General features: G+C 38.2%; 1 protein-coding gene across 5 annotated transcripts; it reads left to right on the top strand.

Moving 5' to 3' along the window:
- Window positions 1-4,758: 4,758 nt before the first annotated feature.
- Window positions 4,759-20,660, top strand: mta2 (metastasis associated 1 family, member 2). 5 transcript variants are annotated; one of them, XM_047816476.1, is made up of 20 exons: window positions 4,759-5,178; window positions 5,837-5,994; window positions 8,435-8,526; window positions 8,905-8,972; window positions 9,497-9,590; window positions 12,779-12,896; window positions 13,575-13,638; window positions 13,767-13,884; window positions 13,982-14,084; window positions 14,972-15,071; window positions 15,190-15,378; window positions 15,520-15,594; window positions 15,713-15,771; window positions 16,021-16,121; window positions 17,458-17,597; window positions 17,687-17,915; window positions 18,201-18,290; window positions 18,377-18,495; window positions 18,613-18,758; window positions 18,888-20,660. In XM_047816476.1, exons 2-20 carry the CDS (start codon window positions 5,891-5,893, stop codon window positions 19,039-19,041), a joined length of 2,163 nt encoding a protein of 720 aa, XP_047672432.1. In that variant the 5' UTR covers window positions 4,759-5,178; window positions 5,837-5,890; the 3' UTR covers window positions 19,042-20,660. The 5 variants fall into 5 exon arrangements, with proteins under 5 accessions (XP_047672432.1, XP_047672435.1, XP_027025175.1 ...); XM_047816479.1 differs by lacking the exons at window positions 5,837-5,994; window positions 8,435-8,526 and having other exon boundaries at window positions 4,761-5,178; window positions 18,888-20,154; XM_027169374.2 differs by lacking the exons at window positions 5,837-5,994; window positions 8,435-8,526 and having other exon boundaries at window positions 4,762-5,178; window positions 18,616-18,758; window positions 18,888-20,154.
- Window positions 20,661-21,010: the final 350 nt, after the last annotated feature.

Raw genomic sequence — 21,010 nt, 5'->3', positions numbered from 1 at the left:
TAGTGACTAACTGAAATATAAACTTTGCATTTTTTTATCACTTTGTGGCATGAATATGGAAGAGCAGGAAGTATTGTCACCTCACAGCTCCAGGGACCTGGAGAACGGGACATTGTTGAGTTTGGGTTACTGTCTGTGTAGAACTGTACATATTCCTTCAGGTACTCTAGCTTCATCCTACCTCCTTAAAATACATGCATGCAGTTGAATTGAACATGTGCGTGCATGTTTTCATGGCATTCCATCCAGGGTTTTTCCAGTCTCACGTACAATGTTGCCAGGAAGAAATAGTTGCTGAAGATGAATGAATTTATTTAGCTACTGTATAAAACACAGTCCCAGCTTGAATTCTTTGGTGTTAGCCATCCATTCATACATCGAGTTTCTCAATCACAAGACACACTGGTGACAATCTCATACACTCACACACTAGAAACAGTTTAGAGATGTCAATCATCTGACAAAGAATGTCTTTGGACTGAGGGAGGAAACCCGAGTACAAAGAGTAAACCCCAGACAAATGGGGTGAACATACTGTACACACTGCACACACAGGGAAATGGACCCCCAACCCCAGAGGTGTGAGGCAATCGTGTACACACAGTAGACCATTGTTCCCCCACCTAACTTGTTATATTATTGTTTACAATGTACAAATCACGGAATACATCAAAGTGCGTTATCATTTAAATGTCAGAATGATTCCAAATTGTATCACCGCTCAGTAATTGTATTATTCCTAAGTTGACAAAAGACTCGTATGAACAACCAAAAACGAATACTTTTGGAAAAGACTATATTGAAATTTCAGGACCCAAATTAGAAACTCAACAAAATTAATTATACAATTCTGTGACACATCAGAATTTTCTAAAATTTGGACCTATGTGTTGGGTCTGTCTGCATCTGTGACACTGAAAATCTGTGCCTTAAAAACAAAAAAATCTGTTGAAAATTTTCTAGCAGTAATTAAGAGTTACGAAACAAGGCATAGTACCACTTATCAGAGTCACGGTGGCCATCCACTTGAAATGATGCCATGGAGAGTATGCTGCTTGCACAATCTAGCTCTGAAAAACAGACGGCAAGTGCTACAGACTCGGAACAGGGGGTTCAGCGGTTCTGTGACAGCACAGACAGTACGAAGGACATTGCATAACAGTAAGGTCTACAGGCCTTGCTTGTTCTTTGGAACAAAACTGCAAAATTAGTCTTTGCTAAAGAACATGACAGGAAACCTGATGAATATCAGGAGCATAAACTTTTGGTCAGATAAGAGCAAGATGGTTATGTTTGACTGTAGACTACCACAGTGAATGCATAGACGTGTGCATATATAAATACGGGATGACAAGATGGCTCCCAGTCTTCACAACCTTACAAGAAGAGGATTACTCCAGCAGGACAGCTATCCAAAGCACATTGCCAAAATTACACAAGACAAAGTGAAAACTATAAGCTGGCCAAGTATGTTGCCTGACTTGAATGCAAAAGAACACATTTGGGGTATTTTAAAGAGTAGCATAAACCTTCCAGCAAAGAGCAGCTGAAGAAACTCGTCTCTGAAGACAGAACATCTCTCCAGGAAATTGTGCAACACTCTTATACTTAATGCCAAGAAGGATTGAGTCTGTTGTCGAAAACAAAGGTGGACATGCAAAGTATTGAAAAAGTAAAAGCCTTAAAAGAGCTCACTAATGAAAGGTGTTCTGAATTTTTCTGTTTTAAGTGCAATACAAGAACTAATGCAGTTACTGTAATATGGAACCATATTAAAAAAATATATATGATTTTGTAGCAATAATGATAAGGAGCAATAATAAGAATCAGAATCAGGTTTATTGGTTTATGTTGACACACACAAGGAATTTTGCTCCAGCTGTTTTTGACTCTCAAAAGTACAGACATAAATAACATTATACTATACTGTACAAGACAGATAATACAGACTATACAAGAAAATGCAGACGATGTCATACTACTACTACTGCTATATAATACTAATACTACTACTACTACTACTACTACTACTACTACTACTACTACTACTACTAATAATAATAATAATAATAATAATAATAATAATAATAATAATAATAATAAAGAAAGCAGGAAACAAGTGAAACAAAGTAAAAGTCCTGCTATTGCAACCCTATGAAGCGTCATAGCTAACAGTACTTCTGGATGATGTACTGGTGTAATTATGAAAATTGTGCAACAGCTTTTGTGTAATCAAATGTAAGATTATATAGTAGGTCTTAATGGCACCCAAACAGAAAAGAAGTTAGTTAGGTGGAAATGCTCATTATTGTTGCTATCATTTTGAAAGGGTGTCATTTTAAAGACCCCTCTGCTGTATGTTAGGAGAATTGCAATATTGATATAAACATCGAAAGAACTCTTTACGGTATCTGTTAAATATACATATATTAATGGACTTGCTTTTATTTTATTTTATTTTATTGTATTTGTTTTGGGGTTTTTTTTTGTTGTTGTTTGTTAAACCCTTTTTTTGGTAAAAACTCATCACCCAGTGCATCTCAGTCACAGCCACTTATCTTTATGTATATTATTCAAAGCTTAAAACCACCCTTTAACCTTTACATAGCTTTTTAACTGATGTAAGCAACTTTAATGTTATTTTAGCAAAGTGTTTAATATATTTCATCAGCACATTCTGAAAATATGTTAATAATATATTATATTATATATGTTTGTTTGGTAAATTTATGATCCATAAATTTACCAAACAAACATATATAACATAATATAAAAAGTTTAGATATTCAAGTAACTGGTTGGAAGTGTAATTTTAATAGCAAATTGTATATTTATTAATTACTATATGGGCAATAAAGTGGGTGAAAGAAATCAACAGCCTGTGGCCAAAGATTGTCAATATGACTTTTCAACCAAAAGGGGGCAGTGTGCCACAAGGTTCGTATCTTAGCGTGTTTTTCCTACAGTAAATGGCTACTTAAATATGGTATTTATATGCTATAAGCTATTCAGGTGAATATAACAGACATAGAGTTATGGAACAATGTCACAGTGGCCATCCTCTTGAAATGAAGACAGAATGAAGCAGATTTATCCAGATTCCAATTAATTTATTTACATGTTTTTATTTACATACATTTACAGGTTTATTATTTATTTACATTAGAGTTTATGCTGATTATTTTTCTAACATTTCTGTTTGAATTTTTCAAACATTGCCTTTCTGTATAGGTTTCTGTCTGTTCAGTGACACATTGAAAGATTTTTCACAGTGAAATAAATATTTTAATTCTAACAACATTAAAAAGATTACATTTTATTCTTATAAGTTGGTCAATTTAATAAGAGTGGCACCATGTTGCAGCAAGTCTCTGGTTCTCTCGTGAACTCCGGTTACTGTCTGTGCTGTTCATCCCATGTGCATGAGGTTTTATCTGGGTTCTCTGGTTTCTTCCAACTGCCCTAAAAGTTGCAACTAGTCAGACTGACTATACTAGACTGTGCATATGTGTGAATGAGTGTGTTAATATGTGTGTGCATGGTGCCTGTGATGGACTGTATCATAACTGGTAGAGAGAGTGTTCACTGCTTTGAGTGAATAATCTTTTACTAATCCCTAATGAGAAAAGGTTATATTAACAGGATAGTTAGAACACGGTGTCTGTGAGGGTAGATAAGTTATTAACTACACTGTACATCGGGCAGTGATTTCATTAGTATAAGTATAGTAGAAATAAAATGGTAGTAACATGATACTTAACATAAATGGGTTCATCAGCTGTGCAAATAAATACAGACGTTTGTGAAGATGTATACACATCCTGAAAATACTGAAAACATTACATTGTTTAACACAAACCACATGTGCATAAAATTGATGGATAATTATATTTTTAATTGCAACAGAAATCTGATGATAGAAAAAATATTCCAGGTTAGAAAAAGAAAGACAAATAAGGATGACAAAAATACAATAGATAAAGATTTGCAATTAAAAACAGGGGTCACACTGGCTTATTCTTTAATGATTATATATATATATATATATATATATATATATATATATATATATATATATATATATATATATATATATATATATATATATATATATGAGATTCAATTTAGAGATGGCATATATATATATAAAATAGATATTTATATATCATTCTGCCTTCATTTCAAGAGGATGGCCACTGTGACATTGTTAAATAACTCTATGTCTGATATATTCACCTGAATAGCTTATAGCATATAAATACCATATTTAGTATCCATTTACTGTGTTCTCTGTTGGTTTTCTTGCCAGTCCACATAGTATCTGACTGCCATCTTGTAGACTGACTGCCATCTTTAAATTGAATTGAATCTCATTATAATTATATGTGTGTGTGTGTGTGTGTGTGTGTGTATGTATGTATATATATATACATATATATATATATATATATATATATATATATATATATATATAATGTATATGTATTCTATTTATTTTTAATTTTTTTTATTTCTATAGCTACTTAGATAGAGGAAGTATATTAAAGCCTATTACAAAAAAAAATTGCTTTTTTTGTGTGTAAAAATTAGCACACTTATAGCACCCCAGTTACACCATCTTACACTCAGTGTAGACTGGGAGCTCGAGCCCATGTTGACTTTCTGTCTGCTCCGAATATCGCTCGTGCGCGTTAGCCGAACTCCCGCGCGTGACGTAGGGATTCCGAAGATGACGTTGGCGCCGAGGAGGAGGGGGGGAGGGTTGGTGAGGAAGAGGAGGATGAAGCTGGAGCGGAGGATGGGAGGAAGAGTGGCGTGAGACATACAGGCTGGTTGCCGAGGACCTCGCGTACATGCGCGCGCGCGTGTGTGTGTATGTGTGTGTGTGTAAACCCGTGAGTGACTGGGACTTTGGAGGGACTTCATTAACGGACCGACACAAAGAGACGCGTTTGAAACGTCCTGAATGCGCGCTGTAACGGAAAGTTGAAACTTTTCGGCGCCGCCACAGCTCGCGCTGCGTGTGCCGGTCCCGGCTTTGTCTCTACACAGCGGAGCGCGACGATACACCGACATCCGCTGGGTGTTTAATCACGCAAGAAGGGAAGCCGTTCGCGTGGAGGCGAGAGAGAGAGGGGGAGAGAGAGAGAATGGCGGCCAACATGTACCGCGTCGGGGGTGAGTGATTTCATATAAGCGCCTGTAGAAATGTAGCTTTTCTGTATCAGGCTAATGCTGCTAGCGCGGCCAAGCTGGCTGATTAATAGTTAACTGTAGGATTCGTTAGCCTAAATGCTAACTAGCCTGTTAGCGCGTTTTGTCAGTTGATGGGTATCTTCGCTAGCATGTTGTATTTCCGCCTTCTCTACAATGGCCGGCTTAGTTAGCATGTTTAGCTGTGGCTAAAGCAGGCTGCTGGAATAACACGTAAAAGTTTTGCAGACAGCCGAACTGAAGTTTGTGAAGACGTTAAACGGTTTTCTCTGCGTTTCTGAGACTCTCGTTTACTTTTACTGGGTTACATGAGCGAGAGGTTTTTACTTTATTGCAGCTATCGTCTGCAACAAGATCACAATTAGCCAATTAGCTGAACGAGAGAGTAAACGGAATCGAGTGAGAGAAACGTGCAGTGTTTGATTCACACGTTAGTTAGTGTGTCGATTCTGTGCGGTTAGTATTTTGTTAGCTTTGCACACTGTTATATGATCTCTACTATTTGTATAAACTCAGATTTAGACTGTAGGATTATGTCTCTTACTGTTATTCTTGGTATTCCTAAACCTGGTTTGTATTTAATGATGAATGATTTGTTTTTAAAAAAAAAAAAAAAAAAAAGACCAAAGGGCAGAAATGTGGACTATCCTAACTGAGGAAAGGTTCTCAGTGATTGATGAGACGTGATGAGACGTGTGTTGTGCTGCTGGTCCTGTGGGAGCTGATGAAGTTGTTGACAGCCTTCAAAATCTCTTCTTCTCTTCTCCAAACAGGCTGCAGGTTTGCTCACTTACACCGGAGAGTTAATGTCAAATGTTTCCTTTCTGACAGAATCTTGTGTCCTGAATACAGAGATGTTTTCCAGTTTTTAGAGAAGCCCAGGGTAAGGAGTCGTGTGGTGTGCGATGGAGTTTATTCAGCTCTATGATTAGTCTGCTGTGTTAAAGGTTGAGGTTGCTTTCTCCATTTGCAACGATCCTTCTACACTGTAAAAAGCCACTGTTTCCTCCTGTATTCAACGAGGAAGAAGATATGGTGGTGGTTTTTGTTACAGTTGTAGGAAAGCTCCGTGAGGAGGTTAATTAAACCAGCTGCTCTTTCATTCATGAGGATTTGAAAACTTCATTCATGCTTTGTTATGAAAGGAAAACTCAGCTTGGATGACTGAATGTTGGTATCCAAGTATTTGGGTCAGGATTGAAAATAAACTTAGGCATAATTTTGAATGGAGTTGAGCCTCTCGCACTTAAGTCACTTCTGCCTGCTTCCTCTCTCGTTCTCTCTCCTTCCTCTGTGACTTGAGCGTCACAGATATGTGTGTTACAGCTCAGGGCTGCCAGCTGTATGTTATGTTGTGTTTGAGCCTCATCATGAGTCTTAAGCCAGATGTGTTGCAAAGTGAATCTTGTGCCACACAGACTGAGACAGACTGCATACTCTGTTGTACGAGCCGCTTCTTATGTCGCCCGAGTGCTCGTTCTTCCCGAGCATCCTAACACACGTGAGACGGAGTAGTGCCAACCCTTACATGCACATTTACAGTATTTAGGGCTGTAGGTGCTGTTTGAAAACAAACACCAAAAAAGCTGATGTGATGCATAATATTGTTTAATTAGATACTAAAATTGAATGTTGATTAAAAACATTGCTTGTAAACAATATGTAAGGATTGTCGCAGCATGCGAGGTACATGTTTGACGTTGTGCTGCTTAATATATAACGTCTATCAGCCTTACATAATTTTTGAGCAGTGTTTGCTTGTTACTTGTTACGTTTTTTTTTTATTGGACAAATCCAGCCAGCAAAATGTTTTTTAAGCATCATTTATTTCTGTACTTTATTTTTATTTGAGAAGCAAATGTCAGAAGTAGCATAAGGGTTTTGCTCCAATCAATATAGTTTACCATGCAAAACAAAATGCTCACAGCTATGTGAGCATCATAAACTGTACTATAAGTGAAATATCACAATCATAGATATAAAGTTAAGTTATAAAGGTGGTTGCATGCATTACTATGTTGACACAGCAGCACTTTATCAAGTTAATGCAGGCTGTATATTGACTTTGAGGCACCTTCTTTGCTTCAAACACATGCATGAAAATGATCCTTATATTAGATGTTCGATGTTTCAGCTTTGTGGCCACAGCATGGCAGTGTAGCTACAGGCTCCTAACAAAGCTTTTCAGCAGTCACTGAGTGTGATGAAAGTGAGGAGTAGTGTTTGACAAAGCAGTAATAATACCTGCTCCATGCAGTTCCAAGGACGTGTGAGCTTCAGCTGAGGGAAAGTATCAAAACCTGTAACAGTGTCGTATCCTGCAAAACCCTGTCTAAATTGGAGTGGTCATCACTGATCTCCTAACAGTCTGGCAGTGTTGAGTTTTGGAATCATTTTTGTTCTAAATGAGCTTTCTGAAGCAGTAACAACTGTATGAATATAGATATGCAGCTCTGTCCTTTCTCAGGATGTCACTGATAAAGAACAAGAGACTGCCACTATAGTGTGCTCCTATGTGAAAGAGATGATAATGTGGTTGATGTTGTTAATGGAGAAAAGTGCACAGTGTAGTGAAACAACTGCCCAAGAAAATCAAGCACCTTCAAGAGACATTACAGATGTGTTCTAATTAAAGACAGATACGGGTTACAAATGGGACATGAACTATCAAATTGGACAGATCCTGTCCGAGCAAAAAAATATGTACTGTCAGGTTTTGTTTTTGTCGTTCGCCTCGATTCTCTACAGCGCCGTTCTGCTCTTCATGCACTTAAAAGCTGAGATTTTTTTGACTGAGATGAATCTTGTGTTTAATTAATAGTTGCATTTATTATGTATTACCTGACTTAACAACTGCAAGGTTAGGACCTTTATTACACTGTGAAATGTTCTCTACTGTTTTTACAAGTATAGCCAGACCCCTATGTGCCTTAGTTATGCACTCTTTTTACATCCACCCATACGGTCTCAGTCACTGTATTATGAAGTCGACAGTAGTAATTCCTACTACTGGTTGCAGTAACGTTTATAAGTAGGTGGCACGACTAGCTTTACAAGTCCGTTTTCTTACATTCTCATATGGGAGGAATGAGATGCAGTGCGTGCACTTTTTAAAGGGTCCCATGCGCTCTATTGTCTTCGGTCCCATTAATAGATGCTGCGCTAATTTTCTCCTTATTTGCATAACATTTTCTCAGATTTGTCACGTTATTGTACGCAGCTACATCTATTCGCCAACAGTCGCTACTGCTCATGTCACTGGACGTCACCACCTCTCATTGGGGATGAGTGGTTTCTGGTCACGTTGTTGCTGTATGTAGCATTACTCAGACAGTAGTCCTTTACTTATTTCCTTTTTCAGCACACGTGCTTGGGCGTGATCCATATGAATATGCAGAAAACAATAATGCATGTTAATGATTGTCAATAAAGTGTACCAGTTAGACTACTTCTGAAAGCAGTTTGCTGAAAAGAATGTTCAATTCGTTTAAGCAGCATTTGCTAATCTCTGCTGCATAACCAGAATATTTGCATGGTTGTGCTGTACTAAAGTCAATTCACGAAGCTTTTGACTTTGAAACAGCTGCTATTAATATTTGTAGTTTAAGAACTCAGGGTGCTGTACTTAAAATGCTCTCGTTATATTCCTTATAATTTCCTTCTTTTATTCCCCCGCCCCTTCTTCTACAGATTATGTGTACTTCGAGAACTCGTCCAGTAATCCCTACCTGATCCGTCGAATAGAAGAACTAAACAAGGTAAAGTTGCTTGTGTACTTTTTTTTTTAAGTGTGTTGAAGTATATAGCATGTGAGTAGTGCATAGTTGTTACACAGCATGCTGAGCTATTTGTGCTAGTGAGCTGAGGATCCTGCTATACACAGTTCTTATACTTTAACTAATGATCTGGACCTGTTGTGCATGGGTTAACATACATTTATATACGAGGCCTTCCAGAATTATTGGTATCCTACTTGAAAATTAGTAAAAACTCATTTATAGCATGCAGTCATCTTTTGAGGTCAAATATACATCTGTGTTGTATTTTGTTTTTCTTTGTTCTTTATGTACAATTAAAATAAATCTATTTTGTTTGAATTTTTATTATTTATTTATTTATTTATTTTTTATGTGTCATTGACAAACTATTTGTGTTCACCTTATTCTGAAACAATCCAGCTCATTGTAAATCAGTAAGAGCATTTGGTCAGGACTGAAGCCCATGTGTTGTTGGATGTGTGGTAGACTTGGTCTGACCTTTGCCCATCAATTATCTTTTGCAGACGGCCAATGGAAACGTTGAAGCCAAGGTCGTGTGTCTCTTCAGGAGGAGAGATATATCAAGCAATCTCAATACTCTGGCTGATAGCAATGCTAGTAAGTTCATAACATTTCCCGTCCTTTATTAAATACACTTTCATTTCATCCCCTCTGCATGTTTTGCTCAGAAATGTCATAATTTGCTTTAATCACCTAATACAGAAAACTTACTCCTCTCAGTTAGACTAGAGTAGCCTAACCTTGTTCATTTGTTTAGAGTTGCTGCATATTAATAATGTTCACAGAGTTTGGTGGCTTACTCATGCCTTTAGTGCCCCCTTTAGAAGAAAAGTCAATGTTTCAATACTGGAAATCTTGCTTAAGCTATAGTGGTTACAAAGCTATTTTGCTCTTTATATAGCATCTACATTTGGTTCTGAATCTTGGCTTGAGCTTTAGATAGCATGTCCACACTTCCTTCTGTTCACACTTCAGACCTCTCAATAATTTCCTGGTTTTGCTTCGATAGTTTGCCCCCTCAGGCTTGTTGCATTATCCGCTCCGTCTCATGTTCACCCATAACCTCTTTCTAATCATTTGTTGTTAAATTGCCAAGCAACAGCACAGGTTCGAAAGGGGCTTTGAAGTAACATTCTGTGACTGAGAGCATGCTTACTGACACCATGTTGGCACCACTGCTGACACTCCGTTGGCAGCTGATTATCACTGTTCAGAACGAGAGCCTTGTGTGTTTGAACCTAATAGGGATAATGTACCCAGAATTTGGCATTTGCATGTCATAACTGTCTGAGTAATACACAGCATGTAACTTTGTAAGAGATCTTTTGATTGATCGACAAATCAATGGTATTATTTTTAATGTTATTGCCAGCTGTTCATGAGAATGTGATGGGCTCAGTGGTTGGATTCTAATTTTAATCCCAAGACTGAAAGAACCATTTGTTGGGCCATTGAGCAAGATACGTAAATGCTGAGCTGTGTGCTTAGATTGGTTCAATAAATACTGTCCCACGTTTAAGTTGTTTAGGATCAAAGTGTCTGAGTGAAGGACAGCCGTTGAGCCTCATTTAAATGTGCATATAAAATTGGCATAGATTATGCAAACTGACACACACACAACCCCCCGCCACCCCCCACACATGTTATTGTTTACACGCCTAAGTGTAAAACATGCACACAAAACATAAATCATTAGGTTTTGTGAACGAGAAAACGTTGTAAGATGTCTATAATAAAACTATGGCCAGTCGTTCATGAACATGTTAATCAACCAACAGCGCTTTGTTCTGGCTCATTGTCCAGTCTAACAGCAACAGCAATTAAACAGCAAGCTGCATTAAACCTTATTTTTTACTAAAGGATGAGCAATGACAGTACAACAATAGTAAAACAAAATCTACACAGAATTGCTGGTATTTTTGTTTTATTAAACTGTTTGTGGTCACATCTTTGCTGATAGCATCAGGCTTATTTTTGTAAGGTTTTAAGGTTCTGACTTTGTATGAAAACCCTTCTCAGATGATCCAGTCACAGATGGATCCAATCAGTAACAGGGTTGTCAAACCAACCATTTTTTACTTAGCTACCTGATGTAATGTCTTAAATTAACCATCGAAAGCTCATGATCATCATCTGGCAATTAGTGTGTACTTTAATAGACCTAACACAAAAAGAGGAGAGTGCTTATGCTGCAGTCATTTTAACTTTTAATCTCTGCATTTTTGATATGTAAAGTGGAGTAATATCTCAAAAAAAAAAAAAAAAAGAAATTGATCATTATTGGTCCAGCCAGGTCGGACAGAGTATATATAAAATGGAGTAAAAACCCCGGTGACCAGGTGTGATGTGGATGTTTTAGGATGCCACATTGCCATTCACACTACAAATATATGTGGCCCCATGTGGTCTGGGTGATCGGCTCCTTTAACTTTTCAGACATGTACTAGGAGCTGTCCATTTTGTATAATATGCTGATATTCAAGATCACCACTTCTTTCGTTTCCTTTCTTATGTTCATCATCCTTAAGAACGCGACCCCTTACCCAACCCTCTCGACCTACTGCTAGCACAACCACTGAAGCACACTGTCTGGGCTCTTAAATGTGTCCTCCGTTGGCCTTGAACCCATAGTCCCGGTGCTGCACACTGAACAAAAGAGCCTTCATGTCACATGCAAGGCCATGGCATAGAACGGGTTAATGCTGGCTCCTTCGTGTCTTTGTCCTGTCTGCGAATGATTAGTGTGTCCTGGTATGACCGAGAGTGCTTACACACACACACACACACATATACATACATACGTACATATATAATATATATAATATATAATATATATATACACACACACGTGTGTGTGTGTGTATATATATATATAATATATAATATATATATACACACACGTGTGTGTGTGTATATATATATATTTTATATATATATATACACACACACACATTTTATATATATATGTGTGTGTGTGTGTATGTGTGTGTGTGTATGTATATATATATATATATATATATATATATATATATATATATAAATATATATATATATATATATATATACACACACATTTTATATGTATATATATATATATATATATATATATATATATATATATATATATATATATATATATATATATATATAATGTAAAGACAGAGAGAGACACACATACGCGCGCACACACAAACATATACAAGAGTATGTGTGTGTTAGTGGGGGATGGGCGCCTCAGGTTCGATGCACAGGGTTTCCTAGGAAAATTGGCAGGGTCTGACTGGCTGAGGGGGTGGGGACATTGGAGTGGCAGGAGGCCCTGATAGAAGGGGGTGTGGTCTGATATCCCACCCATTCACTGACAGGGTTTCCTTAGTCTCACTGCAGGGGCGGAGTCCAGTCACATCCTCTGATACTCCTGACAGGTCTCACCTCAGTCAAGCATAGAAAATGAGAAGGCATGGCTTCTGAGAGCTAAAGAGTAAATATTGTTGCATGAAACTATTAAAAATGGTTTGATATTTTTCTCGCGGTTTTGCATCAGTTTTAAACAAACCCTGTGTGAGTTTGTAACAGGAAGTCTTATGTACTAAATATTTGCATATAACTGATGCTTTGTTGTTAGAGTTGACTATTAAACTTTCTGTATTGCCTCCAAATTTAAATGGCTTTGAAAAGAAATGAAAGTTATAGGCCATGCTCAATTAAATTAGTAAGAGCAACATGATTAGGAACTCAAACTGATGTGTGGGTTTTTTTGTTGTTTTTTTTTTTTGCTTCCCCAGGAGATTTTGAGGAGGAGTCTAAGCAGCCATCAGTCACTGATCAACAGAAACACCAGCTTAAACACAGAGAACTGTTCCTGTCCCGGCAGTTTGAGTCTCTTCCTGCCACACACATACGGTATGTCTGTCTTTTTCACACATGAAACAAGCTCTGTGATTTCTGCTTTGTATACCAAAAGTCAGCCTTAATTTCTGAACTCATCTTTGTTTGCATTATATGTACACTTAAGTGGTCAAAAGTATGTGGACACTTGAGAATTACACTCATATGTGCTTGTTGAACATCTTATTCCAAAGGCAGTAAATAGACATTTAGTCCCTTCTTTGCTGTTATAATAGTCTTTACGCTTCTAAAAGGCTTTCCAACTAGACATTAGTGTGCCTGTGGGGGTTTGTTTATTCAGAATCTAAAGAAAATTTGTGAGCTCAGGTACCGACATTGTGTGAGTCAGTGATCCAGTTTGTTTTAAAAGTGTTCAGTGGGATTGAGTTCAGGACTTCTTCTACAACAAACCATGTCCCGGAGTTGGCTTTATGCACAAGGATGTTGTCCTGACTGAACACTTGCTCCCCTTAGCCTAGGTTTTCATGCTACAACATCTAGAGATATTTTGGACTTTTATTATTGTGACAACAGTTTATTGAAGACCCATATATGGAGATCACAGTCCTCAGGTGTCTACAAAATTTTAAGTGTGTGTGAAAATGAAATAAATAAATAAACAAACAAACAAATAAACAAATAAAAAATGGAGGGGTTCAAGGGGGTCTGACTTGTATTCGTTTTTCTCCACAGAGGGAAGTGTAACGTCACACTGCTGAATGAAACTGATGTTTTAACAAGCTACTTGGAGAGAGAAGTAAGCTTTTTTTTGCTTACCTGCTTTTTATTTTAAATATAATTATTAACAATGTGGGAATCTGACTAGCATTGTACCATGATTAGCAATTAGTGTAATGGATCTGTATGTGGTTTTGTACACTGTAGGACTGTTTCTTCTACTCGTTGGTGTTTGACCCGGTTCAGAAAACCCTCCTTGCTGACCAGGGTGAGATCAGGGTGGGCTCCAAATATCAAGCTGAGATACCTGACAAATTACCAGAAGGTAAGATGTAAAAAGTTCTGTCGAATTGATAAGTTTAACTGTAACCTATTATTGTAGCCAAGCATATCCTGACACACTTGTTACTGCCTGATTAAAGTTGACTCGGACAATCGAGTACAAGAAAAATTGGAGACGAAGGTATGGGATCCAGATAACCAGCTGAAGGACTCTCAGATAGATCAGTTTCTGGTGGTGGCCCGGTGAGTCACAGCATTCACACTCACCAGATGTTCACAAATTGCTTGTTACCACAGAGAACATGGCCATGATTAAAAAATATTACAGTTCTTAGGGTTAATTGGTCTTTGAGGACAACAGAAGGCTATATTTTCTCAGCTCCAGTGTCACCCATATGAGGATGAGGTTCCACTTTGAGTCTGGCTTCTCTCAAGGTTTAATCCTTTAACATTCAAGTGAGATTTTTCCTCACCACAGTGACCTGAGTCACCTCAGACTTGCTCATTGGGGATAAATACAAACACACTTAAATATATCTAATGTTAATCTTGAATTTTTGTATTATATTAATCTCTATATTACAAAAATTCAAGATTAATAGTTTTTCTGTAAAGCTCCTTTGAGACAAAGTCCATTGTTAAAAGCGCTACACAAATAAATTTGTTAATGAAGCAGTAAAGAGAGAATTAATATGTGGCTTCATGCTGCATAAGTTAAAAGCGAAAGGTTCTAATGGGGTTCAGTACATATTATTTGTTGAATGTTGTATTCTGAAACACACAGAAGATTGTATTGAAGAGTACAGTGTTCTAGTGATCTGTTTGTAGTATTCTAGTTAGACTAAGCCGGTTTCTCATTTAGTAACTGGCTTTTTATTTTTTTGCATACAACGTATTGTGTTGATTTGTTCCAAGCAATTTGAGATTAAAAAGGGAGGGGTTTTTTGGGTGACCGTTTTAAGGCATGATGTGCATCACAGCAGTAAATTCACCCTTAACCACAATGTGTAAAGTATTTGTTTAATTGATTCCCTGTCAAGTATTGAAATAGGGATGTGCAAGCTGCAGTGTTTCTGCCATACATTAGGTACCTGTAAAGACATTATTTACAAATGGTATTATCTTTGCAGGGCTGTGGGAACATTTGCCCGTGCCTTAGATTGCAGTAGCTCCATCCGCCAGCCAAGTCTTCACATGAGTGCAGCAGCTGCATCCAGAGACATAACCCTGGTGAGAGGACATGCACACATATACACATGAATGTGCTGTACACGCATGCTCCTTTTATTGCACCCTTTCATGCATGTGTTTTACATTTAGCACATAAGTCATGTTTTTTGCTTCCCAGTTCCATGCTATGGACACACTGCAGAAGAATGGTTATGACTTGGCCAAGGCCATGTCCACACTGGTGCCGCAGGGCGGCCCTGTGCTCTGCCGTGACGAGATGGAAGAGTGGAGCGCCTCAGAAGCCATGTTGTTCGAGGAAGCGCTGGAAAAATACGGAAAGGACTTTAACGACATTCGCCAGGACTTTGTGAGTTCACAAGCTCCTAGATGTTTGTCTTTACTCCTCTGCCATCTTGATATGGCACCGTAAAGTCTGAAAGCGATTTCCATTGGTACAGAGGATTGCTTTTCTGGTGTTGCCTGTTATTCATTCATTTTGTTTTCCTAGTTGCCTTGGAAGTCTTTGGCCAGTGTTGTTCAATTCTATTACATGTGGAAAACCACAGACCGTTACATCCAGCAGGTGAGCCTTCAGTATTGTTTGCTTTTTTTATGACTGTCTTCTTCTGTTCTGTTATGCATTAACTGAATCCATTTTGGATCAGTTATCAGCTTGTGTTTTTTGCTTCTTAACTGTTTAGAAAAGACTGAAGGCAGCAGAAGCAGACAGCAAACTGAAACAGGTTTACATCCCCACCTAGTGAGTATTTACTGAAACAACATCTGTTTTGGTAAAGTGAGTGTAGCGAGATGTTTGTTTGATGAAACTTACTTTTAATCTAACTTGAAGTTTTTCTTCTCATCCACTTATAGCTAGCTTATTTGTGATAAAATTTTCATATATTACAGATTCATCACTTTAGCGTTGGTTGATTCAGAATAGACAGAAAATGTTGCTTCTTTAATTTGATCTTTATTTGAAAACTGAATTGAATTTTGTCATCACCAGCACCAAGCCCAACCCTAACCAGATCATGGCTCCTAGTAACAAACCCGGTATGAACGGAGCTGCAGGATATCAAAAAGGCTTGTGCTGCGAGAGCTGTCATAGTAAGTACTGTTGCCCTTATGCAACTTTTTTTTTTAAATTTTACTCAACTCCTCGTTTTAAACTCTTATTTAGTGTATTATATATCTATGTATTATATTAAGGCTGGATTACAGTTTTACTAATGTTTAATGTTTAGAATTTTAATAACCTTTTAAATATTCTTCAGATGTACTGAAAAGTCAGTTTTGCATACCAGTATATTCTCGATTAGTAAATACTTTTGAATAGAGGTCTTTAAATTAAGACTACCTCACGATCGTAGTGACTAGGGATGTACCGATACCACTTTTTCTCTTCCGATCCGATTCCGATACCAGAGTTTGCCATTATCTACCGATACCGATCGGATATCTGTGTTCTTTTCTACCTTTGAAACTAAAGAATGTATACAACTCGTTTAGTTAAGATTTATTTGTGTCTGGCAAAGAAATACAAAAATGCCCATTACTGGATGAAAAATGAAAATACAAGAAACCTTAAAGTATTAATGCAGTAGCAAACAGTACTTTTAACAGTTGGTGGCATAACAATCTAAACCATGTATACTGCAATTATTAAATTATTTTCTGAAGAAAAGGCGATATTTTAAAGTGAATCTCAAATTAGAACTCTTGAAATACAATGCAAAATGTATTAAACAGTAAACCTTGCACCCAAATGAGCGACATGTTTAACTGAGGTAAATGGAAAGGGCGCCTGCTAAACTTGCCTGTCTGTCGCAGGTGGTTGTGCAACATATTTCCCATAAAATGTATTATATTTCTTTTCATTAATGTAATTTAATATATGATTGTATTTTTCTTATAAGTTCAAGCAATAGTTAGTTAATTGACATTATTCAACCACCACAGGCATGTGCGTTGGAAGTAAATAAAAAGTGGGTGTGCCCTGTCCCACATACACATAATGGTTCTGACGCCCATTGTCCGTGGTCAGTGCTGTAGGTAAAATGCGGAATGGAGTTTAATTTATTAGGGCATTCCTCAAGTGGAATGGATTCGACTGGCTGCGTTCTGAAAAGTGCGATACCTATGACCACGGGTATCGGATTTGAATCGGTCTTGCGCCACTGATACTCGATCCACTCAAAATGCTTGGATCGGTTCCAAAATGGATCCAAAAATATCGGCTCGGTACATCCCTAGTAGTGACTCCAATGTCTCGGCTCTGAAATGCTATTTAGTGGAATTGACTATTGTATATACCTAAAATAATCGAGTATGTGAATTTAGACTAGGAATATGATCATATTTACAGATGTGTTTAAGATGTGCTATTATGCCTGCCTGCATTTAGTTGAATTAGGAAGTTGACATTTTCTCTGGTCTGCTGCAGCCGCGCAGTCTCCTCAGTGGTATGCTTGGGGTCCTCCTAACATGCAATGTCGTCTCTGTGCCTCCTGCTGGATCTACTGGAAGAAATATGGTGGGCTGAAGACACCCACTCAGTTAGAGGGGGCTACAAGGGCTGGCTCGGTATGCCATATACACTGATATTACTGTAACATTATGCACAATCCAACATTGAACCGTTACCTAACTGTGACGTCTGATCTTTGTGATAGGACGCACCCTCACGTAGTCACATGACTCGTCAGGAAGTGCAGGGCATGTCCCCATTCACCAATAGCGCTGGTAGAGCCAAGCTTTTGGCTAAAAACCGGCAGACGTTTATTCTGCAGACCACCAAGCTAACCCGCATCGCCCGTCGCGTGTGCCAGGACATCCTGCAGTCACGGCGTGCCGCCCGCCGCCCTTACGCATCCATCAACGCCAACGCTGTCAAAGCAGAGTGTAAGTGTACCGCATTCACCACGTCTCTGTACTGACACGCAATGTACACATCAAAAAGTGTGCTGCACTTCTAGAAAGGCCTAAATCCTATAGAAGTATTGCATTATATATTGATATAGCCATGATGGATTTACATCATATTGATTTTGTAGGGGATTTCTTTCATTTTATTGTGAGCAGTGGTTACTAGTTCCATTTCTAGTCCAAATGCACAGAGCAACATTTGTATCGTTCAGATTTACAATAAGCTTTTATCTACACAATATTGTTTTTTCTGTCCATTAGGTATGATTAGACTCCCTAAAGTGGCAAAAAGTGGTACAAAGAACCGCACTGTTCCACGAGCATCTCTCGTTAACATAGTAAAAGAATTGGGTGAGTTTTGCATTGACATACATGAACCAGACATCTTTGAGTTTGTAATATGAACCATGTACTCAGTTGGTGTTTCTGGCCTTCAGCTGTCCAGGCTCCCCTTAAACTCAAAGCTCCTAGAGGTGCTCCCACCCCAATCAACCGTAACCAGGCCAACCAACCCCGCAGTGCGACTGCCCTGCTTGGCAAGAGACCCTTCGATAGTGTAAGCTCTCACTTTCTTTCCTTTTGTCTTTCTCCTTCTCTCTGGCTGTCTGTTTATCTTACACATCTTACACATACTACACCACTGAGCCTTTGATAATGCTCACCCTGTTTCCTGCAGGGGGGAGGACACTCGTTCTCCACCAATGGGAGGCCGTTTATGAGCAGTATGAGGACAACTGCCCAGTCAGTCATAAAGCGCCAGAGAGTTAGTCAGGCAGATGCCCCAAATCCAGTAGTTTTTGTGGCTACTAAAGAAACCAGGTGTGTTCAAGCAGTGCAGCGCACACGCACACTCACACACAGACACACACACATGCTCACAGAGTCAACTGTGTCCATTTTAATTTGCTGCTTGGGTAAAAGAATGATCGTGTATGTGATTTTTTTCAGGGCCCTGAGGAAGCATCTTTCTCAGGCTGAGATGAGACGAGCAGCTAGGAAACCCAACATCCCCGTCAGAGTGAAACTTCCTCTACCACCACGGCCAATTCCTGTCCCTGTTCTGCCCTCTAGCACCAGTGAGCCGATCGTGCTGGAGGACTAATGACATTTCTTTTAGGCTGCATCACCTCACATCTCCCCATCTTTCTTTTTTCCCAGTTTATTCCTCCCAAAAAGTGTGTGCTGCCTTCCCCTCTAGTTATTATCTTATAGATATTCTGGGTTGTTTTTTTTTTTTGTTTTTTTTGTCCATATCAATTTTGTAGCATCCTTTGTTGTTAATTTTTCTATGCGGTCATTCAGCCTATGAGCTTTATGATGAAACATATACACACAGATGAGCTATTGCCCCACATAATCACAAAGCAGCACACACCAGGCTTTATCATAGACTTTGTAGTGTTTTATTCCTGTAGTGTAGTTTATTCCCAAACCCAACTCTCCTTCCTTCTTTCTTTCTTTCTTTCTTTTTTTTAAATGCTGAATATTTTTAACTGTGTAATTTAAATCTGATGATGCGCAACATGAAATGGTGGTGATAAAGCACACTTTATTTTTGTCCTCTAGGTATCTTTATTTGTGTAAATATTAACATTTTTCAGGAGTGATATCTTTAATGCTGGTGTAGTAAAGGGGTGGGGTTTTAGGGTGGGTTGGGTGGGGGGTCTGGCATGTCTCTTATTTGTTCTTTCTCTTTGTTTAAACGAATTCAGTAAGTGCTCCTTTTCTTCATACTATCTAATGGTTGAAACCTGTAGTGTTTCTTTTAGTGGCTTTGTTCTCCTTACACCATTCTGAATATCCCACTTGACTAATCCTTAAAAGAGCTCAACTAGACCACAGGGTGCAGGACGGCATCAGGGTCGGCTCTACAGCACATGACCTGGATCGGCAGAATGAAGTTCAAGACAGCTTTTATTTATGTCCCTGCTTGCTTCTCTTTTGTGTTTTCTTGTTGAATATGTGATTTTTTTCCCTCTGTAATCAGAAATCATTTCAAACCACACATTTGATGTATGCAGATGTGTGCAAACAGTGATAGAATGCTGATAACCCCATATCAAGACAAAAAGGTGTTAGTGTAAGTTAATGGAGTTGTGGGAGGGAGCTCGGTGGGTTGAGGTTGGTCCCTGTGGCAGCTTCTGGTTCCTTTTTCCCCCCTCTTCTTTTTCTTTTATGGTTTTTCTTACCAGTAAATGGTCTTACAATCTGTTCAGCCTCTGCCTCATTTTTCGTCATTTATTTCTTGCCTTTTGTATCTGAAATAAACAAAGCCATGCAGTTTTAATTTTCAGTGACATGTTTGCCAAGACGGTCAGAACTTAATATAATGCTCTGGCTAGGCTTACTTACAAAATGGCACTGCCTGTAAGGTAATGTAGTGACTAGAAAAAGTAGTTAGAAAAGCGAGAGAGAAAGGAAGTTTTTCTTTGCGTATGATTATAAGATAGGGTTCGGAGTAATGGTTCTAATAGGTTGTAGACTGCTATGATATTGAATCTTGTCCTCATTTATGGTTTCATTTGTGCTTCTTAATGAATGAATGAATAATTTTCTCATTCACTGGGTGATTTGTCATCACCGAATGAGCTCCACACAATATTCCCTTTGTACATTGTTTTTTTTCCTCTCCCCCACTGTTGGGGTTTTTTGTAAGGTTTCTTAAACTGAGCGTGCACCGCACACTAAAACTGAAAATAAACGTTGATCTGTCCACTGAAATGACTTGCCAGTTTTATATACAGGGAGCTGGCTGTGTCCCAACCTACATACTGCATTAAATAAAGTGTCGGTATAGTACAGCGGTGATACCATAATATTCATGAGCATGGCAGTATGTGATGTGGGATAAGGCCTGTTTTAATACCTTTCCACTTCCACTGTAAAGGGCTTCGCTGTTTGTCTGACTTCTTGTCACCTGTATTTCAATCAAATATGACTTTAATGCATCCTGAAATGTAATATTTTTTTTGGAGGTCATGTCATGCCCTTTTCTAATCTAATGATTAAGTACTGGCCAATATAATTATAAACATACAAACATAAATAGTATTTAGTCTACTGTTAATTAT

This window comes from Tachysurus fulvidraco, chromosome 1, assembly GCF_022655615.1.
Source record: "Tachysurus fulvidraco isolate hzauxx_2018 chromosome 1, HZAU_PFXX_2.0, whole genome shotgun sequence".
NCBI lineage: Eukaryota > Metazoa > Chordata > Actinopteri > Siluriformes > Bagridae > Tachysurus > Tachysurus fulvidraco.
The sequence above is the reverse complement of the archived record's forward strand: the minus strand, read 5'-3'. Positions and strand labels throughout refer to the sequence as shown.